Below are 23,256 nucleotides of genomic sequence, written 5' to 3'. Positions count from 1 at the left end.
ATTCATAGTTGGAAAAAAGTGAATTTATGGCGGTGTCTCTTGAATCCATCTATGACCAACTTCTCACAGCTCTGTACTGGGACATTTTTCATATCCTTATTACATGCTAGAACCATCTCGAATATTGTCATTTCTAATTCTATCTCTCCTAATCAACCCATATATCTATTGCAACATTCTCATCTCTGCCACCTTCATTATCTGGATATGAGAATTCTTGATTGGCTTACATTACAATCCATAAAATATAGCTGGCCTAACCACCACTTTGTAAAATTTTCCCTTAAGTTTAGGGGGAATTATCTTATCTCATAAAAATCCAGAAGCAAGCTTTCATTTCATCCACCCTGCATCAATACAATGAGTGACATCCTTATCAATATCTCCATTTTCCTAAATAATATACCCGATGGCCCAAGTATCAAACACCTCATTGAACTTGCACTCTAAATATTCAGTCTTGGTCCTACTAAACCTAAACCTTTTAGACTCTTAGATCTATCTCCAAACTTTCAACTTATCATTAACACTTTCACGAGTTTCTCAATAAAAAATCCACATTCCCAAATAACATACACCATGTAACCTCAGCTTGATTTTTCCACGTCAACACATCTATTATCAAGTAAAGTAAAAAAGGGATAAGAGTCAATTCCTAATGAAACCCAATCAATACTGGAAAGTGCTCTGAGTCTCGTCCTGCAATTCATACTTGAGTCTTGGCTTCATCATATATGTACTTAATTGACATAGTGTACGCCATCAGTAAGCCTCTAACCTCTAAGCACTTCCATAAAACTTCACTAAGGACTATGTCATAAGCCTTCTCTAGGTTGATAAACACCATGTGTAAGTCTTTCCTTCTCTCCCTATACTACTCCACCAGTCTATTTATTAGATGAATGATTTTTGTAGTCGATCGTCTTGGAATGAATCCTAATTGATTTTCCAAAGTAGTCGCGATCCTCCTCAATCCTAACTCCATCATCCTCTTCCAAACCTTTATAGTGTGGCTTAACAACTTAATACCCACATAGTTGTTGCAATTTTGAATGTCACCCTTGTTCTTGTACAACAGAATCATCATACTTCATCTCCAAGATTTTGGCATCTTGACATCCTAAAAATGAGATTAAGCAATTCAATCAACCACTTTATATATGCCCTGCTTGTGCTCTTCCAGAACTTCTAATACTCCGCATGAAGATAATGCATTAATTATCGTTAATTAAGTCGTTGAAAATTAAAAAAGAAAACTGCTGAATACTAGAATTTTGAGATATTACCTAAAATAAATCATCGAATTTCTTAGCCTAGAGAAAACTATTCGAAAACGAGCCAATGAACTATTTTTACCAGCTTTTTGATTCAAGGCCAGATCGATATAAAGTATATGATAATTCAACTAATAACTAAGCAAATAATTCTAAACATGAACAAATATCAGGTCGGTTGGGTAGATCAAGAAAATTGTGATAGTAGCATCCCAATCAATCCAATTGGGATGCTCTGTACGAGTTTACCAATAGGAATTATTACAGACTAATATCCTTGAACTATAGGAAAAGGTTTAAAAATACCCTTCATCTACCTATTAGGTCAAAAAAAAACCTCCATCCTCCTTTTTGGCTTACTTATACCCTTGAAACTAACAACCGCTCTTTATTTATTTTTCTATAAAAATTATTTATCATGTGCCACTTTCTAATTGGGTGAAATAAAACCTCACGTCACCATTGATGACATGGCAAACAAAATTACATATCAGTAAATATTTATTAGTGTTATAGAAAATTAAAATGTTTGTTGGTTGTTGAAAATATATCTCCAGAATAAATCGAGATAACTAGAGAATTTGTCGGAATTAATGGTAAGAACGCTAGCTTCTGACAAATATATATTGTTGATTTGATTTATCAATTGAGAGCAAGTATCGAATAGCCAACCACCTATAAAATATTGATACTCTGATTTTTTTTTACTAGCTTAACTTTTGTCAATTAAAACTTGCACATGATTATATATATTGAATAGTAACACAAATTTGATCAAGAAGTTTGTATTTTTTGGTTAACTTTGAATTATTCATACCTAAGAATAGCTATGCTAACCTACATTTTTATCTGAATAACTAGTTACAAAAATCAAATCTTTTCTGGATTGAACAGATACATAGACCTAGTAAATTTTTTGTTAATATATTGATGAAAACACACATTTACGAGCAACATAGAGCTACTTGAAGTAGCGATCAATTTGAAGAAAATTAGGGTCAAGAAAATGAGATTTGAGAAGAGACAGAGAAGGTAGGGGGAGGGCAAGTTTGAGGACCAATCAAATATTTTAATTTTTTATAATACTAATAAATAGTTGTTGACATGTAATTTTATTTACCATGTCATCACTATGGTGGAGTAGGATTTTATTTCACCAAATAAAAAATGACACGTAATAAGTAATTTTTATAAAATAAATTAATAAAGAGGGGTTGTTAGTTTCAAGGATAGTCAGATGTAGGGTATTTTAAACCTTTTTCTATAGTCAAGAATATTTTGGGTCCTTTTTCGAATAATATCTAAAGCATAGAATACACAAGAAGGCTTAAACTATAAAATTACTAATTGTTAGAATACATTCAAAATTGATAAGGAGTACGTGAAAAAAAGATGCAAATAGCTAAATTTAGTAGGTTGAGAAATATTATCGTGTCTTATTTTCTAAAAATTAGGCATAAAATATCTTAGCAAATTTTTACTTTCAAAATGATGCAATTTACTTTGTCATAAATAAAAGAAAAACAAAGAAAAAGAAGGGAAGGAAATTGTTTTATTTTTTAAGCAAAGAAGAAAGTTTTAGAATTCGCGCTTTACTTGAAACTCCTCCATTGATTCATCCAGTACAAGTAGAGATAAGATAAGGCTTCTCGCATCATCCCTCTTTCTCCTCCACTGCCGCGTTCCGCCATCACCTCCATCGCCTCCGCCAGTCCTCCGCGGCCTTCGTGCACGCTACATTCATTATTATCTATGATATCTCTACAAAATCTCTACTCTACCGTCCGCTCTCCAACGTGCCCTCTCATTACCCACCCTACGCCCCGCCGCCCTCGGTGTTTCCACCTCCGTAGTCGCCGCCGACACTGCTCGAATAGCGCCGTGTACTCCTCTTTGGATAATGTTAAGCTTGTAATAAACAATCTAAACCGACCTGAGCAAACTCCTAGAACGCTTTTTCCTGGTGGATTTAAGCGGCCGGAGATAAAAGTGCCGAGTTTAGTGCTAAAGCTGAGCTGCGAAGATGTATTGAGAGATGAAAAAGTTGTTGATGAGATTGACCAGGCGATTTCGGGTCGGGTTGATATTGTGGTGCTCAGTGGCAGTGGAGCTAGCGGAGGGAAGTTGTACGAGGCTGCGTGTTTGTTGAAGTCTGTAATTAAAGGCAGAGCTTATTTGTTGATCGATGAACGTGTCGATGTCGCTGCCGCGGTTAGTGCCAGCGGTGTTTTACTCTCGGATCAAGGTCGGTGACACTGTACTTACCGTTTTGTGTTGTGTACTTAACCTTACACCATGAGCTTGTGCTATGATGTTCTCTCATTATAATTCGAGATAAATATTGTGGAAATGAAAACCATACTTTATTAAGAAGGAACTACCAGCAATGGCAAATCTAGGATTTCTAGAATATGGGTGCACCACTACTAAAAGAGGAAAAGAAATGTATTTAGTGGGAATTGGTCCCTTGTCTTCTTGGTAAATAACTCAACCTTCAGTTAAGTGCACCATTTAGCCTTCTTGTAGCATGGTGCCGCTAGATAGGGGACGACCCGGTTCATACCTACTCCGTAGGTGTCGGGGAGGGGGGGACCACTCCGGGCCTGACCTACGCGCCATCACCCCAGCTTCGCTGGAGGGACGTTTCGAACCCCCGACCCTGGCACACCACGGTAAGCAAGCTTACCGCTGAGCCTAGATAATATTATATAAATTTTAGAAAATATATACATAAAATACTTAGTTTACGAATAGACCATGGGTTCAAATGCCCCAACTTTTGCCTATAAATTCTACCCTGACTACCAGACTATACTTAGAGATGATGGCCTTAATTTATCTCTGTTGTAGCCAAATCCTACTAGTTTGGGATTGATTGATACCTAAAGGCTTTTATGGTAGAATCTTTTGCTACATAATGTTGTGAGGACATCCATTTATCTTATATTCTAAAGTGATTGTTTAAATATTATTTATACTGGTTGCTGGTAATTTTCTTATATTTTTCTAGTTACTAATACTAGTAAAATTTTACTTGCAAAAAGAAAAATGATACTAGTATGAGTTGCAGTAGAATTATCATGATGGGACGTCGAATGAAGCTGGTACCTACAGATTCAACCCGAGTAATGACAAATTATTTACTTGTAACACAATAATTATTACATACCCAATGAAAGAAATGTTGATTATTAGTATCTACAGTGGTTCAACCTGAAACTAAATATTTCTGAAAAATGGTTCAAATTTCGTGAGCAATGGTGAGAACTCCTAACCAAATTGGAGTTAGTCATCACTAGCGCTCAGTTTTAGGTTCATTCATTTGGCTTCTCTGTAATGCAAATGTTAAAAAGATCTGTAATTGATCTTCTAGATGCATGATCTGCTGTCTAAATTAAGTAGCTGCCTTCACAAATCATGGCTTGTGGATAACATATTCTCCTTTCTAACAGATCTTCCTGCTATCGTGGCCAGAAACACAATGATGGATTCAAAATCTGAAGAGCTAGTAGTTCTTCCTTTGGTAGCAAGAATTGTACAAACACCTACCGCTGCAGTGGATGCCTCGAACTCTGAAGGAGCTGATTTTCTTATATATGAAGTCAGTGGCAATAACAAACTTGAGGAGCTGGTGAGCTCTGTATTTGCAAATGTGAAAATTCCTGTTTTTGTCACGATTGGTTCACTTGGGGATCGAAAGTTGTTCAATGAAGCATCCAATTTACTTGAATCAGGGGCTAGTGGAATAGTTATTTCGATGGAAGATTCGAGGTCTGTGAGTGATGATGATTTTGGCAAACTGTTTTATAGTGCATATGCTTTGAAGAAGAAAACAGAGGGAAAATCTCAAAGTAACAGTCAGGTTGAAGTTTCAGACTTCGGGAATGGCTTTCCTGGTAGGAAGGGGGTGGCTGGATTTATAGACTTACGCGATAAAGAAAAACAGTTGCTGGAAAAAGAGAGACTGGTTTTGCACGAGACCATAAATGTTATTGAGAAAGCTGCTCCAATGGTGATCTTGTTTTGTCAAAATTTAGCTGCATTGTGGCACAGATAATAATTCATCTGTCAGCGGTTTGCTTGTTTGGACTAACCTGGACTACTACTTGAATGGCAGATGGAGGAGATCTCACTTCTCAAAGATGCTGTTTCTCAACTTGATGAACCATTTTTACTAGTTATAGTGGTAATTGAGCGCTGAACTTCAGCAAATTCTGGTTCCAGGGATTTGCATGGGTATTAGCTCTGAATTTCAAATGAGTATTTCCTTCTCTGGTCCAATCTAAATTTTAAGCAATGCATAAAACTAAAACCTTATAGACCTGAAAATGCTGTTTATGCATATTTATTGTTAGTTAGAAGGCCAGCTATTTTTTTGAGTTCTGGCATTTGTGACATTTTGTCTTGGTCTCTGTCTGTGTGTCTCTCTCTCTTCCTCCACATTACTGTGTTTTCAAGACCGCGTATAATACCACATTGAGCACAACCATTATTGTTAAGACTTCTTCATCCTCTTCGTGTCCCTTGCTGAATAAAATTTCTTGATAAACTAGGGAGAATTCAATTCTGGAAAATCTACTTTCATCAACGCTCTTCTTGGAAAAAAGTACTTGAAAGATGGGGTTGTTCCTACAACCAATGAGATCACCTTTTTGCGCTATTCGGATGTTGATCAATCGCAGCGTTGTGAAAGGCATCCAGATGGTCAATATGTTTGCTACTTGCCGGCTTCAGTTCTTCAAGAAGTGAGTTGTCTAGTCTGAAAGTTACTATGACTTCCAATTTTACATTTCATCAATGAATCTAGTTAGAAATCTAGTTCACGTGGGATAATTGTATGTGCAATAAATACGTCGATGCTACTTCTACATACTGCGGGGCACTTCATTTGACTTACCATTTTGTGTTTCTAACTTATTTGCTATGTGCAACTGCCTGGTTTGAGACACATTTTAAAGTTATACATCATTTTGTAGGTTTGATATGCGGTTGTTAACCTTTGTTAACCATTAATGACGTTGTGATATGCAAATGCTTGTTTAAGTTTCATAATTTATTGCACATATGCTTTTCACACCAGTTTTTACTAGTTTCCATTTTCAAGAGTTATTGCACAGTTCAGCACATATTTTGCTGGATTTTATTTTTATGCAAGATGGTAAATGATGCTTCCTAAACTCTGTGTATTTGTACACTGTATTTTGCAACTGATTTGGGTTTGTTGTGTTCTAGCTTAAACTTTAGATTTGGACTTGAAATGGATTGGAGAAACTCTCCACATGCCTGTATAGTTTCATATTCTAAATGTATATGATCTATAAAACTGACGAAGGTGGTTATAATCTGTCGTCTGAAGGAAACGTTTCAGATGTTACAATTCAGTAGAGCTTTCTTTGATAGGAAGTTAAATTTTCTGCTTTTGAATTGGCTAGTGTAATATTTGGTTGCCCCTCTATGATATTAGCTTCCTTACAGCTTGATTTGAGTTCTTAATTTCCATGCCTGGCTCTCCAATTTTTATTTCCATGCCTGGCTCTCCAATTTTTTATTGTTTATTCTTGTAGATGATTATTGTTGATACTCCGGGAACCAACGTGATCCTTCAAAGGCAACAAAGGCTAACGGAGGAATTTGTGCCTCGTGCAGATCTGCTTCTGTTTGTCATGTCTGCTGATCGGCCATTAACTGAAAGTGAGGTATGGTTTTGTCACTTGTTAGGTTACAGACTCTGGGACCTTTTATGTCATTGGCTTGCTCTGAAGATTAATAGGATTGGATCTGCTTTCAATTTTTCATGATAAGAGTGTTACAATTTTGATCATTCATCTCAAATGATCAATACATACAAGTAAAATTTTACCATTTCACTACCCCCTCTGTCCCAAGAATGATATTTTCCTGTATTAATTTTATCTTATATATAGCCATCAAAATATCTATAGTTTGTTTTAGGCCACAAGTTTCAAAAATCTCTTTTCCATTATTAAACTCCATGCCCGGTGAAATATCACATAAAATGGGACAGAGGGAGTATTACCTAGGGTTATGTGTTGATGTAACTTATCAAAAGGAAAAGAAAGTTTCTACAGCATGTTGCTTTTGGTTCACTATGGCTCAACAAGACAACTTCTTTGTTTCAGTCGATTCTGGCAACACTAGGTTTACATTTCATAGTTATAGGATGGTGAAAAGAGCACCTCCAATTTGGAAGGGGTGATTAAAGTGTATTTTTTTGGTGGTAGCACTGGACAGCCACCTTTAAGGAGCCTTTTCATGCTCAAGTATTGTAGCTAGATTGATTTTAGGTATTAGATTTGGTAAACAATTGCTCGTTTATTGGAAGAGCCATGGTGCTTAAGGAAACTAAGGACTGGTCTTCTGGATATCTCCAAGAAATCTCATATTTGTTATCTCAGTCTACAGTTGAGATGTGATTCGATGTTGTAGTATTCTTACGGATTTTGAAAACCTCTTTTGCAGTTTAATTCTTGGCACTGCACCCAAGGGTGTGGCCTAGTGGTCAATGGAGTGAGTTGAGAACTTGAGGTCTTAGGTTCAAACCTCAGCAGAGACAAACAACACTAGGTGATTCTTCCCATTGCAGAGTTATTCGATATCTGTTGCTGGTAGGAGGTGGCAGGTATCCCGTAGATTTAGTCGAGGTGTGTGAAAGCTAGCCCAGACACCCCGGTTTTCAACAACAACATACCCAGTAAATTCCCACCTAGTGGGGTTTGGGGAGGGTAAAGTGTAAGCAGTCCATACCACTATTTTCGAAGAAGTAGAGAGGCTGTTTCCGATAGACCCCCAGCTCAAGACACAGAGACAGTAAATAAGTTCGTAATAAAACATGAAACAAGATGAAATAACAGAGAAAGGCACCTACAGGGTATTACCAGTGGCGGATCTACCCACCCCCTTCGCGAAAAATTATGCTATATATACATAATTAAAATTATATTTTATATATATATATTAGATGTTGAACCCCCTTCGGTTAATTCATTTGTTCACTTATGAACCCCCTTAATGAATATCCTGGCTCCGCCACTGGGTATTACGATACACTAACACACTGCAAGCCCCCACCTCCCCAACCCACCTAACACACCCTATCCTACTAACCTAATTCGAGTTCTCCAGACTTTTCTATCTAGGGTCATGTCCTCAGTAAGCTGTAACTGTTTCATGTCCTGTCTAATTACCTCCCTCCAGTATTTCTTCGGCCTACCTCTGCCCCGCCTGAATCCATCCAAAGCTAACCTCTCGCACCTCTGAATCGGGGCATCCGTGCCCCTCCTCATCACATGCCCAAACTATCTCAATCTCACTTCCCGCATCTTGTCCTCCACCGAGGCTACTCCCACCTTCGCTCGAATAATCTCATTCCTAACCCTGTCTACCCTAGTTAATCCATACATCCAGCGCAACATTCTCATTTCCGCCACTTTCAACTTTTGGATGTGAGAGTTCTTAACTCTTAACTGGCCAATACTCTGCTCCATACAATATGATCGGACGGATCGTCACTCTATAGAATTTGCCTTTAAGCTTGAGAGGCACCTTCTTATCACACAGAACTCCTAAGGCTAGCCTCCATTTCATCCACCCCGCCCCAATACGATGTGTGACATCCTCATCAATCTCTCCATTACCCTAAATCATAAACCCAAGATACTTAAAACTATCCCTCTTACAAACAACCTGCGAATCCAACTTCACTACCACCTCGTCCTTCTATGTCACGTCGCTGAACTTACATTCCAAGTACTCCGTCTTGGTCCTACTCAACCTGACCCTTTTGACTCCAAGGTTTGTCTCTAAACCTTCAATTTATCTTTAACACCCCCTCGAGTCTCATCACTCAAAACTACATCATCCGCAAATAGTGTACACCACGGCACCTCTCCTTGAATATGTCGCATCAAAACATCCATCACTAAGGCGAAAAGAAACAGGCTAAGAGTCGATCCCTGGTGCCCTGTCAAATTAATTCTTGGCACCTGCTTTATATAATGACAGTAAAAGACAATATGATATTCTTCATGCTTCTTTGCTTTTAGCTTTTGCTATTCACTGTAATTTATAGTGAATACTGACTATTAGGATCCTTAGTTGCAGGCCTTTATGTTGGTCCATAAATTGTTTTAGCAAGAAGACTTGCCTAGGATTCTTTATCACAGTCATGTATTTACGTGCATTCTCTGGAAACTCTATGCTTCAGTTATCATTGACCAGACCTTAGTATTAGGGAAACCATAAAGCAGAAAAGTGTTGTTCCTATTACTGAAGCAAAATGATTTCTCGGTAGTTGGGCTAGTTCTTTGAGGGATCATTTGGAAGCTTTGTGTGACTTGTGACTAAATTTGTGTGCGTTAGAAAATAATGGTAGTGTAATCTCTCCTCTCTTTAGTCCAATAGAAAGTCTTTCATGCGCTTTAACCCTCACTTCTGTTTTGACATAAAATTATACTCCCTCCATTCTAAATTATGTGTCATCATTTCCTTTTTGGTCCGTCCCAGGAAGAATGTCGCCTTTCCTTATTTGGTAAGTTTTTAAAGACACAATTACAATTTTATCCTTAGTGGTCACACTTGATTTTAAATACTATTACACCTTTTTTTATTTATTTTTTCAATTAAAAATGGTCCCACTTGATTCTAAATACTATTACTCCTTTCTTTAAGAAGGGTAATTTTGTAACTTTAACAAAGTCTATACTTATTTCTTAAATATCGTGTCCGGTCAAATGGCGACACATAATTTGGGACGGAGGGAGTATTAGAGAAGGGCAAGAAACAAGGGCTTGTATACAAAAGTATACCAAAAAGTAGAAAACCAAATAAAAGAAATGGTTTTCTATGCAAGACACCCTCTTATACACATATAGGAACCTTGTTGTACTCCAAAAAGAAATAAAGGGTCGTTTGGTTTGGTGTACTAGATGGAATAATCCTTATATACAATATTGTACTATACAATCCAATGCTTGGTTTGTGTTCTTAATTTCTGCATGCTAATAGCTTGTACAAGTTATAGAACAAACCATGTATTATTTTATACTGGATAAAAGATGGAATGGAATAATAACACAGGTATTACTAATACAACAACAACATACCCGATGTAGTCCACAAAGTGGGGTCTGGGAAGAGAAGAGTGTATGCAGACCTCGCCTCTATCTCAGAAGCAAAGGGGTTGTTCCGATAGACCCTCGCCTTAACAAAAATAATCCAAAAGAGGAAGTAATGGAAGTACAAGAAAAAATAGATAATTAAAAAAATAGATAGTAGCAGAATAATACTACAATAAAATAATACTATAATCATAACACGCGCAATAACAACTAGTAACGGAAATTGAAGGATAAGAAACTACGTAGTAATACTATGACTACTAGTATGGACAAAAAACATCCCTACCGACTAGTATTGACACACTCCTACCTATTACCTTTTATCCTGATTCGTATCCTCCACACGTTCCTATTTAAGGTCATGTCCTCAGTAAGATGCAACTGCGCCATGTCGTGTCTCCCTAATACTTCTTCGTTCTACCTTTACTTTTTCTAAAATCATCCATAGTCAACCTCTCACACCTTCACTCTGGGGCATACGTGCATCTCCTCATCACATTCCCAAACTATCTCAACCTCGCTTCTCGCATCTTGTCTTCCATCGAAGTCACTCCTACCTTGTCTTGGATATCCTCATTCTTAATTCTATATCTTTTAGTATACCCACACATCCATCACAACGACCTTCCACCACTTTCAGTTTTTGAATCTGAGAATTCTTGACTGGAAAATATTCCGCCATATACAACACAACTAGTCTAACCACCGCTATATAGAACTTGCCTTTAAGTTTTGGTGGCACCTTCTAATCACACAAGACCTCAGATGTGAGGTCTCAATATCATCTACCCTACGTCGATACGGTGAGTGGCATCCTCGTCAATCTCCTCATTTTCCTAGGTAATAGATTCAAGATACTTGAAACTACCTTTATTTTGGATGGCATGTGCATTAAACCTCACTCCCACATAGCCTCATGCATCATATTATTGAACTTGAACTCCAAGTATTTTGTCTTCGTTTTGCTCAACCTAAACCCTTTTGGCTCCAAGTTCTGTCTCCAACCCTCCAGCTTAGTGTTAACTCTGTCTCCAGTCTCGTCAATCAAAACTACGTCATCTGCAAATAAGGTACACCATGTCACCTCACCTGACCTTGGATTTGACGCGTCAATACATCCATATCACCTAGACAAATAAAAATGGGCTAAGGGTTGATTCTTGGTGCAATCCCATCAAAATGGGGAGTTTCGTTCCACTGTCCTTGCCCAAGTCTTGGCTCCATCGTGCTTGTCCTTTATCGGCCTAGTGTATGCCCATAGGTACACCTCTAGCCTTCAAGCACCTCCATAGAACCTCCCCAGGGACTTTGTCGTAAGCTTTTTCTAGGTCGATAAACACCATGTGTAAGTCCTTTTCCCTCTCTGTATATTGTTCCACCGGTATCCTTATGTGATGAATGACTTCTATAGTTGAGCGTTCCGACATAAATCTGAATTGGTTCTCAGAAATAGTCATGCCCCTCCTCACCCTCCTCTCCACTACCCTCTTCAAACCATCATAAAGTAGCTTAGCAGCATAGCAGCATGATACCTCTATATTTGTTGCAATTCTGAATATCACACTTATTCTTGTATTTCAGAAGCATCTTACTCCATCTCCATGATTCGTGCATATTTGTCATCTTGATAATGACATTAAACAACTCAGTCGGCCACTCCATTCCTTTCCCATCCATGTTCTTCCAAAATTCCACTGTAATCTCGTCTGGTCCGGTTGCTCTACCCCCTATGCATCCTACGAATAGCACCCTTGACCTTCTCCACCTTTATATACCTACAATAACCATAGTTGTGGCCCCTCTTCGAGTGCTCCAACTCCCTCATGACAATGCCTTTGTCCCCCTTTTCGTTCAAGAGTTTGTAGAAGCATGACTGCCTCTCCATCTTAATGAGTGCCTCCTCCACCAGTACTTTGTCGTCCTCATCCTTGATTCATTTCACTTGGTCCAGGTAACGGACCCTCCTCTCTCTTGCCTTGGCTAACCAGTGTAACTTTTTATCCCTCCTTTGTCCTCCAATTTTGCATACAAGCGCTCAAAAGGTGCTGTTTTTGGCCTCCATAACTGCTAACTTTGCCTCCTTCCTAGCCATTTTATACTTTTCCCTGTTCGTCCTTACTCTCCACCAACTTCACCTGTGCTAGGGCCTCAATATTCTCTACCTGCGATTTTACTATCACAAACTGACTTAACTTGAACAGGCACCTTTTTCCTTCATTACGCATTACCTCTGGCATTATAGATTTGAAGAATTTCACGAAACCCACTTTGTATTATAAACCTTAAGCTTGCCAATAATCATATACAACTTTGGTGATTCTCAAGTTCTGTGGGTGGTCAAAGTAAGGCCGCAAAAATACTATGATCAAAGATGCTCTTTGCTGTTACAGCCCAAAAGTCTCAAGGAGGGTGCGGGGTTGGTTTTGAGCCTTTTAGGTGTTGAAGTAGCCTTGATGAGATTATTACTTATAGAAGTTTAATATATTGCCAGTATTATAATTTAGAAAAAAGAGTTCAATCTCTTGTGATTTTCAGCATCTCTAATGTCTTTCTTTTGTTCTTCTATTGCCAAAAGTTAATCTCAATTGCTATTCGGGTGCACACCAGGTTAGTTTTCTGCGTTACACTCAGCAGTGGAGTAAAAAGGTCGTTTTTGTGCTGAACAAGTCTGACATATACCAGAATAAGGGCGAGGTTGGTCATACACTTGCTGTTGTGATATTGCTGAGTGAGAAAATAATTTCTTTTTATATGTGGATATAAAAGTTGGACCATTTTGATTGAAGTCATGTATTGTTATTTTTTCATGATATAGTTGGAGGAGGCCATTGCATTTATCAAAGAAAATACACGGAAATTGCTTAATACAGAATCCATAACACTGTATCCAGTATCTGCACGGCTTGCTCTTGAATCAAAGCTTTCTACTTTTGATGGTTCCCATAGTCAAAACAGTGGGAGTTCAAATAATGATTCTTACTGGAAAACAAAGAGTTTCTATGAGCTTGAGAAGTACTTGTCTAGTTTTTTGGATTCATCTACAAGTATCGGAGTCGAGAGAATGAAGCTGAAGCTTGAAACTCCAATTGCCATTGCAGAACAACTACTTTCAGCTTGTCAAGGACTTGTAAGACAAGAATGCCAGCAAGCCAAGCAGGACTTGTTGTTTGTGGAGAATCTTGTTGATAGTGTAGAAGAGTGCACAAAGAAGCTGGAAGTTGATAGCATTTTGTGGAAGAGGCAGGTTCTATCTATGGTAATGGATTGATATTGTTGTGATTAATAGCAATTCTCATGTTTTTTCTTGTTTTTCAATTAGCTTATGGAATGCGTCCTTATAGACTTTGTGCACTAACATGCAGATAAACTCTGCTCAAGCACGTGTTGTCCGGCTTGTACAATCAACCTTACAACTGTCAAATGTTGATCTTGTCGCTACATATGTGTTCAGAGGAGAAAAATCTACTAAAATGCCAGCCACCATTAGTGTCCAAAATGATATACTCGGTCCAGCAGTTATTGAAGGACAAGTGAGTGCAACAATCTCTGCTGTTTGTTATTAGAGTTTAACTCAGTTATCCTCTTTTCTCCTTTGCTATTGAAAGTCAAAGTAAGTTTAACTCAGTCATCCTCCTTAGCTATTAGCAAATTGGAAGTATGATTGAAATTGGCGATGGTAGTTTGTTATTTTCCCTTCTGTTGCTTCCATGTGAAAAGTGGATATTTCCAAAACTTAACTTTTTTCTATTTATTCAATGAATATATTTTTCTCTGCAATTAATGGTAAAGATAAACTCCTATGATATTCGTTGTGATTGTATGCCGGCATGTGAAAAAAATTCACGTGCAGCCGCCATTCTACTGCAAACTTGCCTTCTGATTTTGAAGGCAAAGCGATCAACCCCTTCTATTTCATACAGCCCACAATATATGTTATTTTTTAATCTCAATTTATGTGATACAAATAAAATTTTGATAATTAATTATATTTTAAATACTTTTTTAGATATTTTAAGTTGTTCCATGCTTTACTATGAATTTGTTTAGTATTTCGTATCTCGAACCGGGGGTCTATTGGAAACAGTCTTTCTACTTCTTTAGAGGTAGAGGTATGGACTGCGTACATCTTACCCTCCCCAGATCTCACTATGTGGGAATACACTGGGTTTGTTGTTGTTGTATATTTAAGTTGTTAGCTATTGTAATTTATAATAGTTTTTTGACATTGTAATTTACTATTTTAAATTGTTAGCCATTATAATTTATAATACTCTCCTTGTCCAAAGATTTGTAGCATTAGTAATCTATTATATTTTAAAAATAATTTAAGTTTTTAATTATTGAAATTTATAATACTTTTTCTTCTATTTCAATTTAAGTGACACTGATATAATTTCGAGAGTCAATCAAATATTACGATTGTAGTCGCGAAGTAGAAATGTCTTAAATGACTCATAATAACTTATTAGAAGTGATACAATAAAATTACTATAAAAAATAGTTGTGAAAAAAATTTAAGCGGGCCTCATATAAGATATCAAATTAATTTAAAACATCAATAGTTGATTTATCATAGTTTTTGTTTATTATTTTTTTTAATTAAATATTTTTTTTAAAAATATTTAGATGATTCATAATAATTAATTATGGATGAAATAGTAAAATTACGGTTGAAACAACTGAAACATATATGCCACAAATGCCTATTTTATTTTTTTAATTAAATATTATTAATTTTTTAATACGTAAATGACATATAATAATTAACTTATTAAAAGTGATATAACAAAATTAATATAAAAAATAGTTGTGAAAAGAAATTTAGACGGGCCTTGTATAAAATGTGAAGTTAATTTAAAACATCAATAGTTTGTTTGTCATTTTTTTTGTTTATTTTATATTTTTTATTAAATATATTTTTTTTTAATATTTAAATGACTTATAGTAATTAATTAGGGATGAAATAATAAAATTACGGTTGAAACAACTGAAGTAGACATGTCATAAATGTCTATTTTATATTTTTTGTTAAATATTATTAATTTTTTAATATTTATATAATAATTAATTAGGATGGATATACTAAAATCACGAAGTAAGAAGGCATGACGACCGTCAGCTGCTTCCCTTCACGCTTCTATATATTAGCTAGATACAACGTCCGTGCACGCATGGGCCTTTTTTTTGTATCATTTTATGTAATACAGATAAAATTTTGACTCAATTAAATTTCTTGTATAGTTTTTTGATGTTTTATATTGTTAATTATTGTAATTTATAGTAATTTCTATGTAATTTTTAAATAATATAAATAACTCCTCTCTAATTTCTAATTTATGTGACATTGATAAAATTTATCATTTAAAAAGTCAATCAATTTTTTTTAATATTTTTTTTACCTATTTTATATTGTTAAATATTATAATTTAATATACATTTATTTTATTTTCAAATAATATTTGTTATGTGTAATAATAAAGCTTAGAGTCGACATACGTGCTTACCATTCACTTCTTTCACGTATGTCAATTGACAAATAACATAAATCTTGACAGTTTGAAGCTTATTGCATAGTTACTGAAAATTTTGATTTTGAATTTGTCGAGATACATAATTAACTCTGATACATTTAATTACTTTAAAATCATCCAACTTACTATTTACTTATAAAATTATTTAAATTAATTTTTGTCACTTCAAAATCATTAAATTTATGGATGGTGGTTACTCATAAAATAATTCTAGTTAAAAAGAAAAACACTAAATCAAGTAGGCTATTTTAAAATATGTAGGAAGATTTTGACCTCCATCTTCATTATTTTGTCTTGTCAAGAAAATAAGAAAAGTTTCATTTTTGTTTTTTCCACACTTTTTATCGTAGTTGTCTTATTTTTACTTTCTTCATTCACTTTACGCCATACTATTATTACTTGAGAAATCAATATGTTTCCTTTTAATACGATTTTTATAAATTTTCTTAAATATTTTGGTTCATTGTGTATGTTAACTTACAGGGTAATATAGCAAAATTACGGATTGAAACAGCTTAAGTAGACACATCACAAATGGTTATTTATTTTTTTATTAAATATTATTAATTTTTGAATGTGTAAATAATTTATAATAATTAATTAGGTGTGATATAGTAAAATTATGTGTTGAAGCAGCTGAAATAGAGATGTCATAAATAGTTGTTTATTTTTTTAATTAAATAATATTAATTTTTTAATATATAAATAATTTATAATAATTAATTGGGGGTAATACAATAAATAGTTATTTACTTTTTTAATTAAATAATATTAATTTTTAATATATAAATAATTTATAATAATTAATTAGGGGTAATATAGTAAAATCACGGATTAAAGTTGAAGCAGAGAGGACAACGATGTCCTGTCTGCTTGATCACACTTATATATAAGAGTAATTAAATAATATTAATTTTTTAATATATAAATAATTTATAATATTAATTAAGAGTAATATAGTAAAATCACGGATTGAAGCACGGGTGGGTGAAGAAACAGAGAGGACAACGGTATCCTCCTGCTTGATCACACTTATATATAAGAGTAATGTGGATATAAGAGTAATGTGGATCAGATGCGGGTATATTAATAAATGCTCTTAATATTATCTTGCTTCTAATTCGTCTGGTAAATTAGTTTTCTGTCTGTTTTCTCTCACCTAGCAGATGGATGGGTGGGGCATGGGATTTTTCTTTTGATTGCTTCATTTCTTGTGCAAATAACACATGTTTTCTTCTGGAAGGAAGTATTCACATGCTTTAGGTGCATGAGAATTTTTTTTTTTTCACAAGAAATTTTCGGTACGTTTCAATTCCCAAATTGGGCTCACACTCTTTACTTGTATTTATAATGACCTGTTTTGTGTCTAAGCCAGTGGTATGGCAGCCTTTTGGTCTTCCTTTTTTCCCTTCTTCGGTCTTCCTTCTACTTATGATAGTCTTAATCTAGTATTCCTAGTATGGACGCAAAATTTCATATCCAAAGATATTTTGTTTGATTTCTGTATATTTAACTTGCAATAAATTGTTGTAGTTAATTTATCTCGGTGAAAATTATCTCTGGCCGCAGAAACTTCTTGGGGAGTACACTAAATGGTTACAGTCAAAAAGGGACCAGGATGTACAATTTTATAAGCAGTCTTTCGAAAAACGATGGACTTCATCAGTTAATCCATCTGACCAGATTGAGTCAGGCACAAGTGGTGTGCTGGAGAGAAAATCTGAGGTTAGCATAAGAGTCATAGAGGATTTCAGTGCTGCAGCTGCTTCAAAATTGTTCGAGAGATATATTCGTGAAGTGGTGCGTCTTTCTGCCAATGCTGATTAAGTTAACTGGGTTTTGCCTTCTGATGGTGTTTGGACCGTTATGTTACTATTTTTTACATGTTTTAAGTCAGTTATCACTTGCATGAATTTATACTCAATCCTTTCTTTGCATCATTACCTTCCCATCTCCTCCGCCCAATAAAAATAAACAGAAGAGTAAAGATAGAAAACCTCCCAATGCTTAACGTCATAGTTTAATAACATCACGACCTCATTAGAAAATCAGGTAAGGTTGCGAGTTGTTGGGTACTGACATCATTTTAATGTCATTCTGTCAAGATGCTTCTTTTGGCTAGACATTCTCTGGTTGTCCTTTCAAAGAGTTGGAATCTTTACCTTTTTGGGAGCGGGGAATCATGTAAAAAGGTAGAAATATGTCATTCATGGTAATAGATTGAGACAGAGGTCAGTTTGGAGCTTTTTTCTTTGAGAAGCCTCCATAGGTTAGAGAGGTAGAGCTTTCCTCACCTCCCTCACAGACAAGGGAGGGGGACAATTGTGCTCTTTTTCTTGGTGTCAAATGGAGAATCATTTTTGCCTTCCCTCGCTCATTCCATTTTTTTTTTTTTTGCAAGTTCTATTCCTATCTTTTGTTCTGGACTAGAATTTGCTATGAACAATATCAAAAATGTGGAGGTTCTTGTGTATCTGGAAGATCAAATCAGATGCTTTTTTGGAAAGTAGAGATTGGCGGTAATAATATCCTATTATTGTAACCTCTTCTATCTATTTCAATCCCCAATAAAACCACATTCCACCGTTCTATTTCCAGTTGGATGATAGATAATATTTTTTACATTTCTAGAGAGTTTGACCTCTTTTCAGGTCCTATAAAGATTTGAGATAGTTAGGAGAGGAATTCAATCACAAAGTTCATCCTTTGCTTTCTAGGTCTTTTGTGAAGTCATTTGTGGGGTGTGCCATATGACTAGCAGAGGTGTCCATATTTTTGAAGGATACATATGCTATTTAAAATAGGATTAGCGTAAAACAAATTTCTGAGGATAGCTCATTCATTTTTCAGTTCTTGGGTACTTTCGGTGGTCTTGGAGCAGCTGGTTTATCAGCGTCACTTCTGACATCTGTTCTTCCAACCACATTAGAAGATCTCCTTGCGCTTGGCCTTTGTTCTGCTGGCGGGTAATCCTCTTCTTTTCATATTTAAATTTTGCTATTATTCTTTAATTCTCTCAGTGTTAAATTTTTAATCATTTATGAGAATTTACTGAACTTTTTGTTGGCTGCCTGTATAGGTTGCATAACATCCAATGCGTTTTCATTATAGATCACTTCATAATGTTAGTAGTAGCTCTGATGTGTATTCTGTTGTTCGAGAGCTGATGTGATTTGTTGGGCACACAGATACTACCCCATTGGAACAATCCTAGGTTGTCTAATCAGAGCCTATTGTGTGCATTTGGTGGATTTACCTATCATTAAGTTGAGAAAATTAAGTGTGGGGTGACAAATAAGTTTTAAAATTAAAATTGGTGACTAACCAACTCAAGTCAAATTCTTTTTAATTAGTGATTAAAGTAAATTGGGTGTAAAATGTAATTTTTAAAATCTTTAAACTTTTCAAAAGTCCTCCAATTCCAAATTTCAAATTTTAAAATTTCTCTCCTTATCTTATCTTTCAATCTTTTTTTTCCTTTCTCTCTCCAAATTTCTTTCTCCCCATCTTCTTCTTATTTTTTTTCTCTCTCTAGATTTTCCTCTTCTTCCATCATCTCTTCTTCTTTTTCTTTCTCTTTTCATTTCATTCTTCTTCCTTTTTTAATCTTCGAGGACTATTTCTTTTTAAAAAAATTGATAAGTTTGAAAAGAAAATTTTTGATTTCTTTTAAAAATGAATGAAGAAATAATTCAGCATATTCAGCAACTACGAGAGTTGCTTCAGCAGCTACCATAGTTGCTACAACAGTTATGGTAATTGTTGCAACAACTACTATTAGTTGTTGTGTTACAACAATTATCGAAGTTGCTATAGCAATTGTCAAAATTGTTATATCAACTATCAAAGTTGTTGCAACAACTTCGACTGTTGCTGCATCAACTTCGATACTTAATTTCTGAAAAAAGATGTGGTTGGAGGAGAAGCCTACAAAAAAAGTGATATTTATGATAAAAAGGAAGGTGGTGGTGCTGGTGGTGACGCTGAATAAGAAGATGACATTTGTTGCGGTGGTGATAGTGACGGTGGTGGAGGAGAAAGAAGAAAAATAGGCGATAGTTATGTAGAGGGAGGAAATAATGGTGAATCTGGAAGAGGTGGCAATGGTAGTGATAGTGATAGTGGAGGAAGAGGAGGTGGCTGTGGCGGCGACAACAAAAAGGGCGTGGCGGAGGAGTGTTGGTGATGGTATAGGGATCTTTGTGTAAATATGATATAGGGATCTTTGTGTAAATAATAAAACTCGAGGGTTTTAAAATTAATGTCATTAATACTAATCTTAAAATTGTCATCTTTACTCAATATTTAAGACTTGTGTCATTTTTTTTTAGTTTTGAAACTTTTTTGCCACCCTTAATTAATTTGCCCCACTAAGTTAGTTAGAGCTTCAAGTTTTGTTTCAATAAATTGTAATTGGACATTAGCTGCTGGCTTTTAGAGGTCAAAGGTTCCTGTTTCCTGGCAATTCAATGTTCTTACTGAGTGCAGTAATTTAAGCAAGTTTTAATGCCATGCTGTAGATCCTGATCTGAATATGTAGAACGCTGTTCCTTTTGTTCCAATCAAAAGTCTTTAATTGTTATCGTCTTGTGTGTATGAGAGAGTGACTTTTGGATTGGGAATCACTTTTTAAAGCATAATTGCTGAGATTTAACATTTCCTCAACCTAATATAGGGTATATACTAGAATCTTCCTTCTCAAAAGAAGAAAAGAGAAAAAAGAAAAAAGGTAGTATCTACTAGCTTCTTCACTGCTAATGTGAACTAGTTATTTCCTTTTGATAGTAATATTGTTAACTCTCGAGTTTCTGCATGCCCGGATAAATATTACGAATTATCTTTTTCTCTATAGGAATTTCTTTCCTATCTTCAGCATTTCTTTGATTTGTACATCATGGTTTGTGTCCTAATTAAGAAATCATCTTTTCTTAGTTTATTAGCAGTCTCCAACTTCTCATCTCGGAGGCAGCAAGTTGTAGATAAAGTGAAGAGGACTGCTGATGGCCTTGCACGTGAAATTGAAGAGGCTATGCAGAAGGATCTCTTGGAGACAACTAGGAATGTGGAGGACTTTGTAAAACTTATTGGCAAGCCATATCAAGATAGAGCTCAAAACAGATTGGATGAACTTTTGGTGACTGCAGAAGAATTGACAATTATTGAGAAGAAACTGAAATCATTGCAAATTGATATCCAAAATCTCCAATGTTTCATAACAGGTGGAGTCGCTTTATCTTTTTTTTTGGGGGGGGGAGCTCATAATTCTTTCACATAGGCTGTTTTATTATCTATATATAGTGTTCACTATTTCATGTCAAGATTGTAACCACTTGCGTATAAACAATTTTTTATTAAACCGAATGAAATAATCTGGAATTGAATGTCATTTCTAGTATAAGCATTTGATTTCTGAAAGAATATTGAGGATCCATTAGAATAACATATCAGGAGAAAAAATATTTCATCTGTGATAAAAGGTTAACTTCAAATAGCTGGAGGTGGAGAGTGCTTATCACCTGAGCAACCCCTTCGCTTACTGGACTGAACTTTCACGGCTATATTTGCCGGGTGTAGGGTCTTCATACCCTTGCTATATCTGGTGGGAGCATAACATTTGTGATCACTGCTGTCTATCCTAAAATGGAAGCCATGACGTTTTACATGCATTTATTCATAACTATACAAATCAAATTGTGGAGAAAACTTGAGATCAAAATGATATAAAATGATCAAAGACAATGATAAATCTTGTCAGCCAAGTGAGATGGCGTTTAAAAATTGCTCCATAAAGGTAAGCTTTAGCTTTTTCTCCTGATGTTAATATTTTATGTATTATCACAGGCTTGATTTATTGTAGTCCCTAGTAGGTATAGTATGAATAAGCCTATAAGAGACGTGCACGATTCTTGGAACAAAAGAAGGGTGGGGAGCACCAAGCACCACTTACAGAAATTGGTTACTGTTATTTCTTTTTGATGATTTTGGATTCCGGGTCAGCTTTTGCGTACCTCAATTAATTTCACATGGTATCTGTCACCTCCATCATCAATAAATATAAGGTAACTCTGTCTATCAAGGCTAGGATAGACTCTGTCCATCAAAGGTAGGGCAGATAGAAAGAATAACTTAGGGGCCCGTTTGGTGAAAGGAATAAGGAAAGATAATTCTGAGATAACTTTTTAGTACCTCTTAATCACTTATTCGGTAATAAAAGTGTGGGATAACTTATCTCAGGATTAATTGTTAGTACTGGAATAAGTTATCCCTACTTTGGGGTGGTATAGTAATACTAGGATAACTTATATTGGGACAAACTGTATAAAATAACAAAAATATCCTCCTTAAACCCTCTTTTATACATCACTTTTTCACATCCATATATATTTTCATAATTTTTAATATCATTTCCTTCACTACTCGTTATTTTTTTTGATAATATATTTTTTTATTAAAAAATTACTTTATAAATATAATATTTATTTATGAATATATTATACATTGAATTTATTATCTAATGCTTATGTTTATTTAAAATTTGATTTTTCTTATAAAATATTGACTCCACTACTTAATTACATATTTTAAATTAAATAATCTTTTATCACTTGAAAATTTAAATTTTAGATATCAATTAAAATAAAGATAACTTTAATATTTTACAATATAAGAGTGATATGTGCTTAAATAAATTGACAATAACAATAAAATCTCTTTTACTAAAACAAATTTAAGATGAAAGTTTAATTTTAAAAAACGCACGATACAATCATGAGAATACACACACAAAAATATTTAAGCTAAAATAAGATGAAAAATTTATTTTTAAGAATGAACAAATAAAATTTGGATGAAAAATATTAGAAAAAAATAAAATAAGGTGGAGGATATTTTTGTAAACAAATAATTTATTCTTAGAAATTATATAATGCATCCTTGTTTGAATATGACAAACCAAACACTCAATAAATAATCCCAGCATAACTAATTACATCATAACTTATCCCAACATAACTATTCCCAGTATAACTTTTCTTCAAACCAAATGACCCCTTAATCTTTGCTGTTGTTTTTAAAAAGTGAAAATTATCCCAAATAGACTTATTAGATTGTTAATTATAAGTTATAGCAAAACTTTTCAATAATTACTAGACTAAAGAAAAGCTATAGCAACTTTTTAGAAAAATCTATTTTAATTAAATATTTGAAAATCAATTTTTTAATATTTATTATTTAAATTATTTCATTATTTTTAGCATTTAACATTTATCACTCTTAATTAAAGTTTTGGATAATTATGGCAAGTTATATTACCTC

At 34.8% G+C, this 23,256-nt stretch overlaps 1 protein-coding gene across 4 annotated transcripts; it reads left to right on the top strand.

Moving 5' to 3' along the window:
• Positions 1–2,816: 2,816 nt before the first annotated feature.
• Positions 2,817–21,328, top strand: LOC107842736 (probable transmembrane GTPase FZO-like, chloroplastic). 4 transcript variants are annotated; one of them, XM_016686702.2, is made up of 11 exons: positions 2,817–3,519; positions 4,727–5,286; positions 5,392–5,460; positions 5,828–6,019; positions 6,839–6,970; positions 13,019–13,105; positions 13,227–13,667; positions 13,774–13,941; positions 17,512–17,742; positions 18,793–18,908; positions 20,875–21,328. In XM_016686702.2, exons 1-11 carry the CDS (start codon positions 3,027–3,029, stop codon positions 21,215–21,217), a joined length of 2,832 nt encoding a protein of 943 aa, XP_016542188.2. In that variant the 5' UTR covers positions 2,817–3,026; the 3' UTR covers positions 21,218–21,328. The 4 variants fall into 4 exon arrangements, with proteins under 4 accessions (XP_016542188.2, XP_047252861.1, XP_047252862.1 ...); XM_047396905.1 differs by having other exon boundaries at positions 2,824–3,519; positions 17,476–17,742; XM_047396907.1 differs by having other exon boundaries at positions 3,292–3,519; positions 4,749–5,286; positions 17,476–17,742.
• Positions 21,329–23,256: the final 1,928 nt, after the last annotated feature.

The sequence above is a fragment of the Capsicum annuum genome, chromosome 9 (assembly GCF_002878395.1).
Source record: "Capsicum annuum cultivar UCD-10X-F1 chromosome 9, UCD10Xv1.1, whole genome shotgun sequence".
In the NCBI taxonomy this organism is placed as follows: Eukaryota; Viridiplantae; Streptophyta; class Magnoliopsida; order Solanales; family Solanaceae; genus Capsicum; species Capsicum annuum.
Note: the sequence above shows the minus strand (reverse complement) of the source record. Positions and strands in the feature narration are given on the sequence as shown.

Excerpts from the sequence above, each read along its gene's own strand:
- LOC107842736 (XM_047396905.1), top strand. The coding sequence starts at position 3,027 with ATGATATCTCTACAAAATCTCTACTCTACCGTCCGCTCTCCAACGTGC. Across the intron at positions 5,461-5,827 it reads CATTTTTACTAGTTATAGTG|GGAGAATTCAATTCTGGAAA; the intron begins GTAATTGAGCGC and ends TTGATAAACTAG. Across the intron at positions 13,106-13,226 it reads TATACCAGAATAAGGGCGAG|TTGGAGGAGGCCATTGCATT; the intron begins GTTGGTCATACA and ends TTCATGATATAG.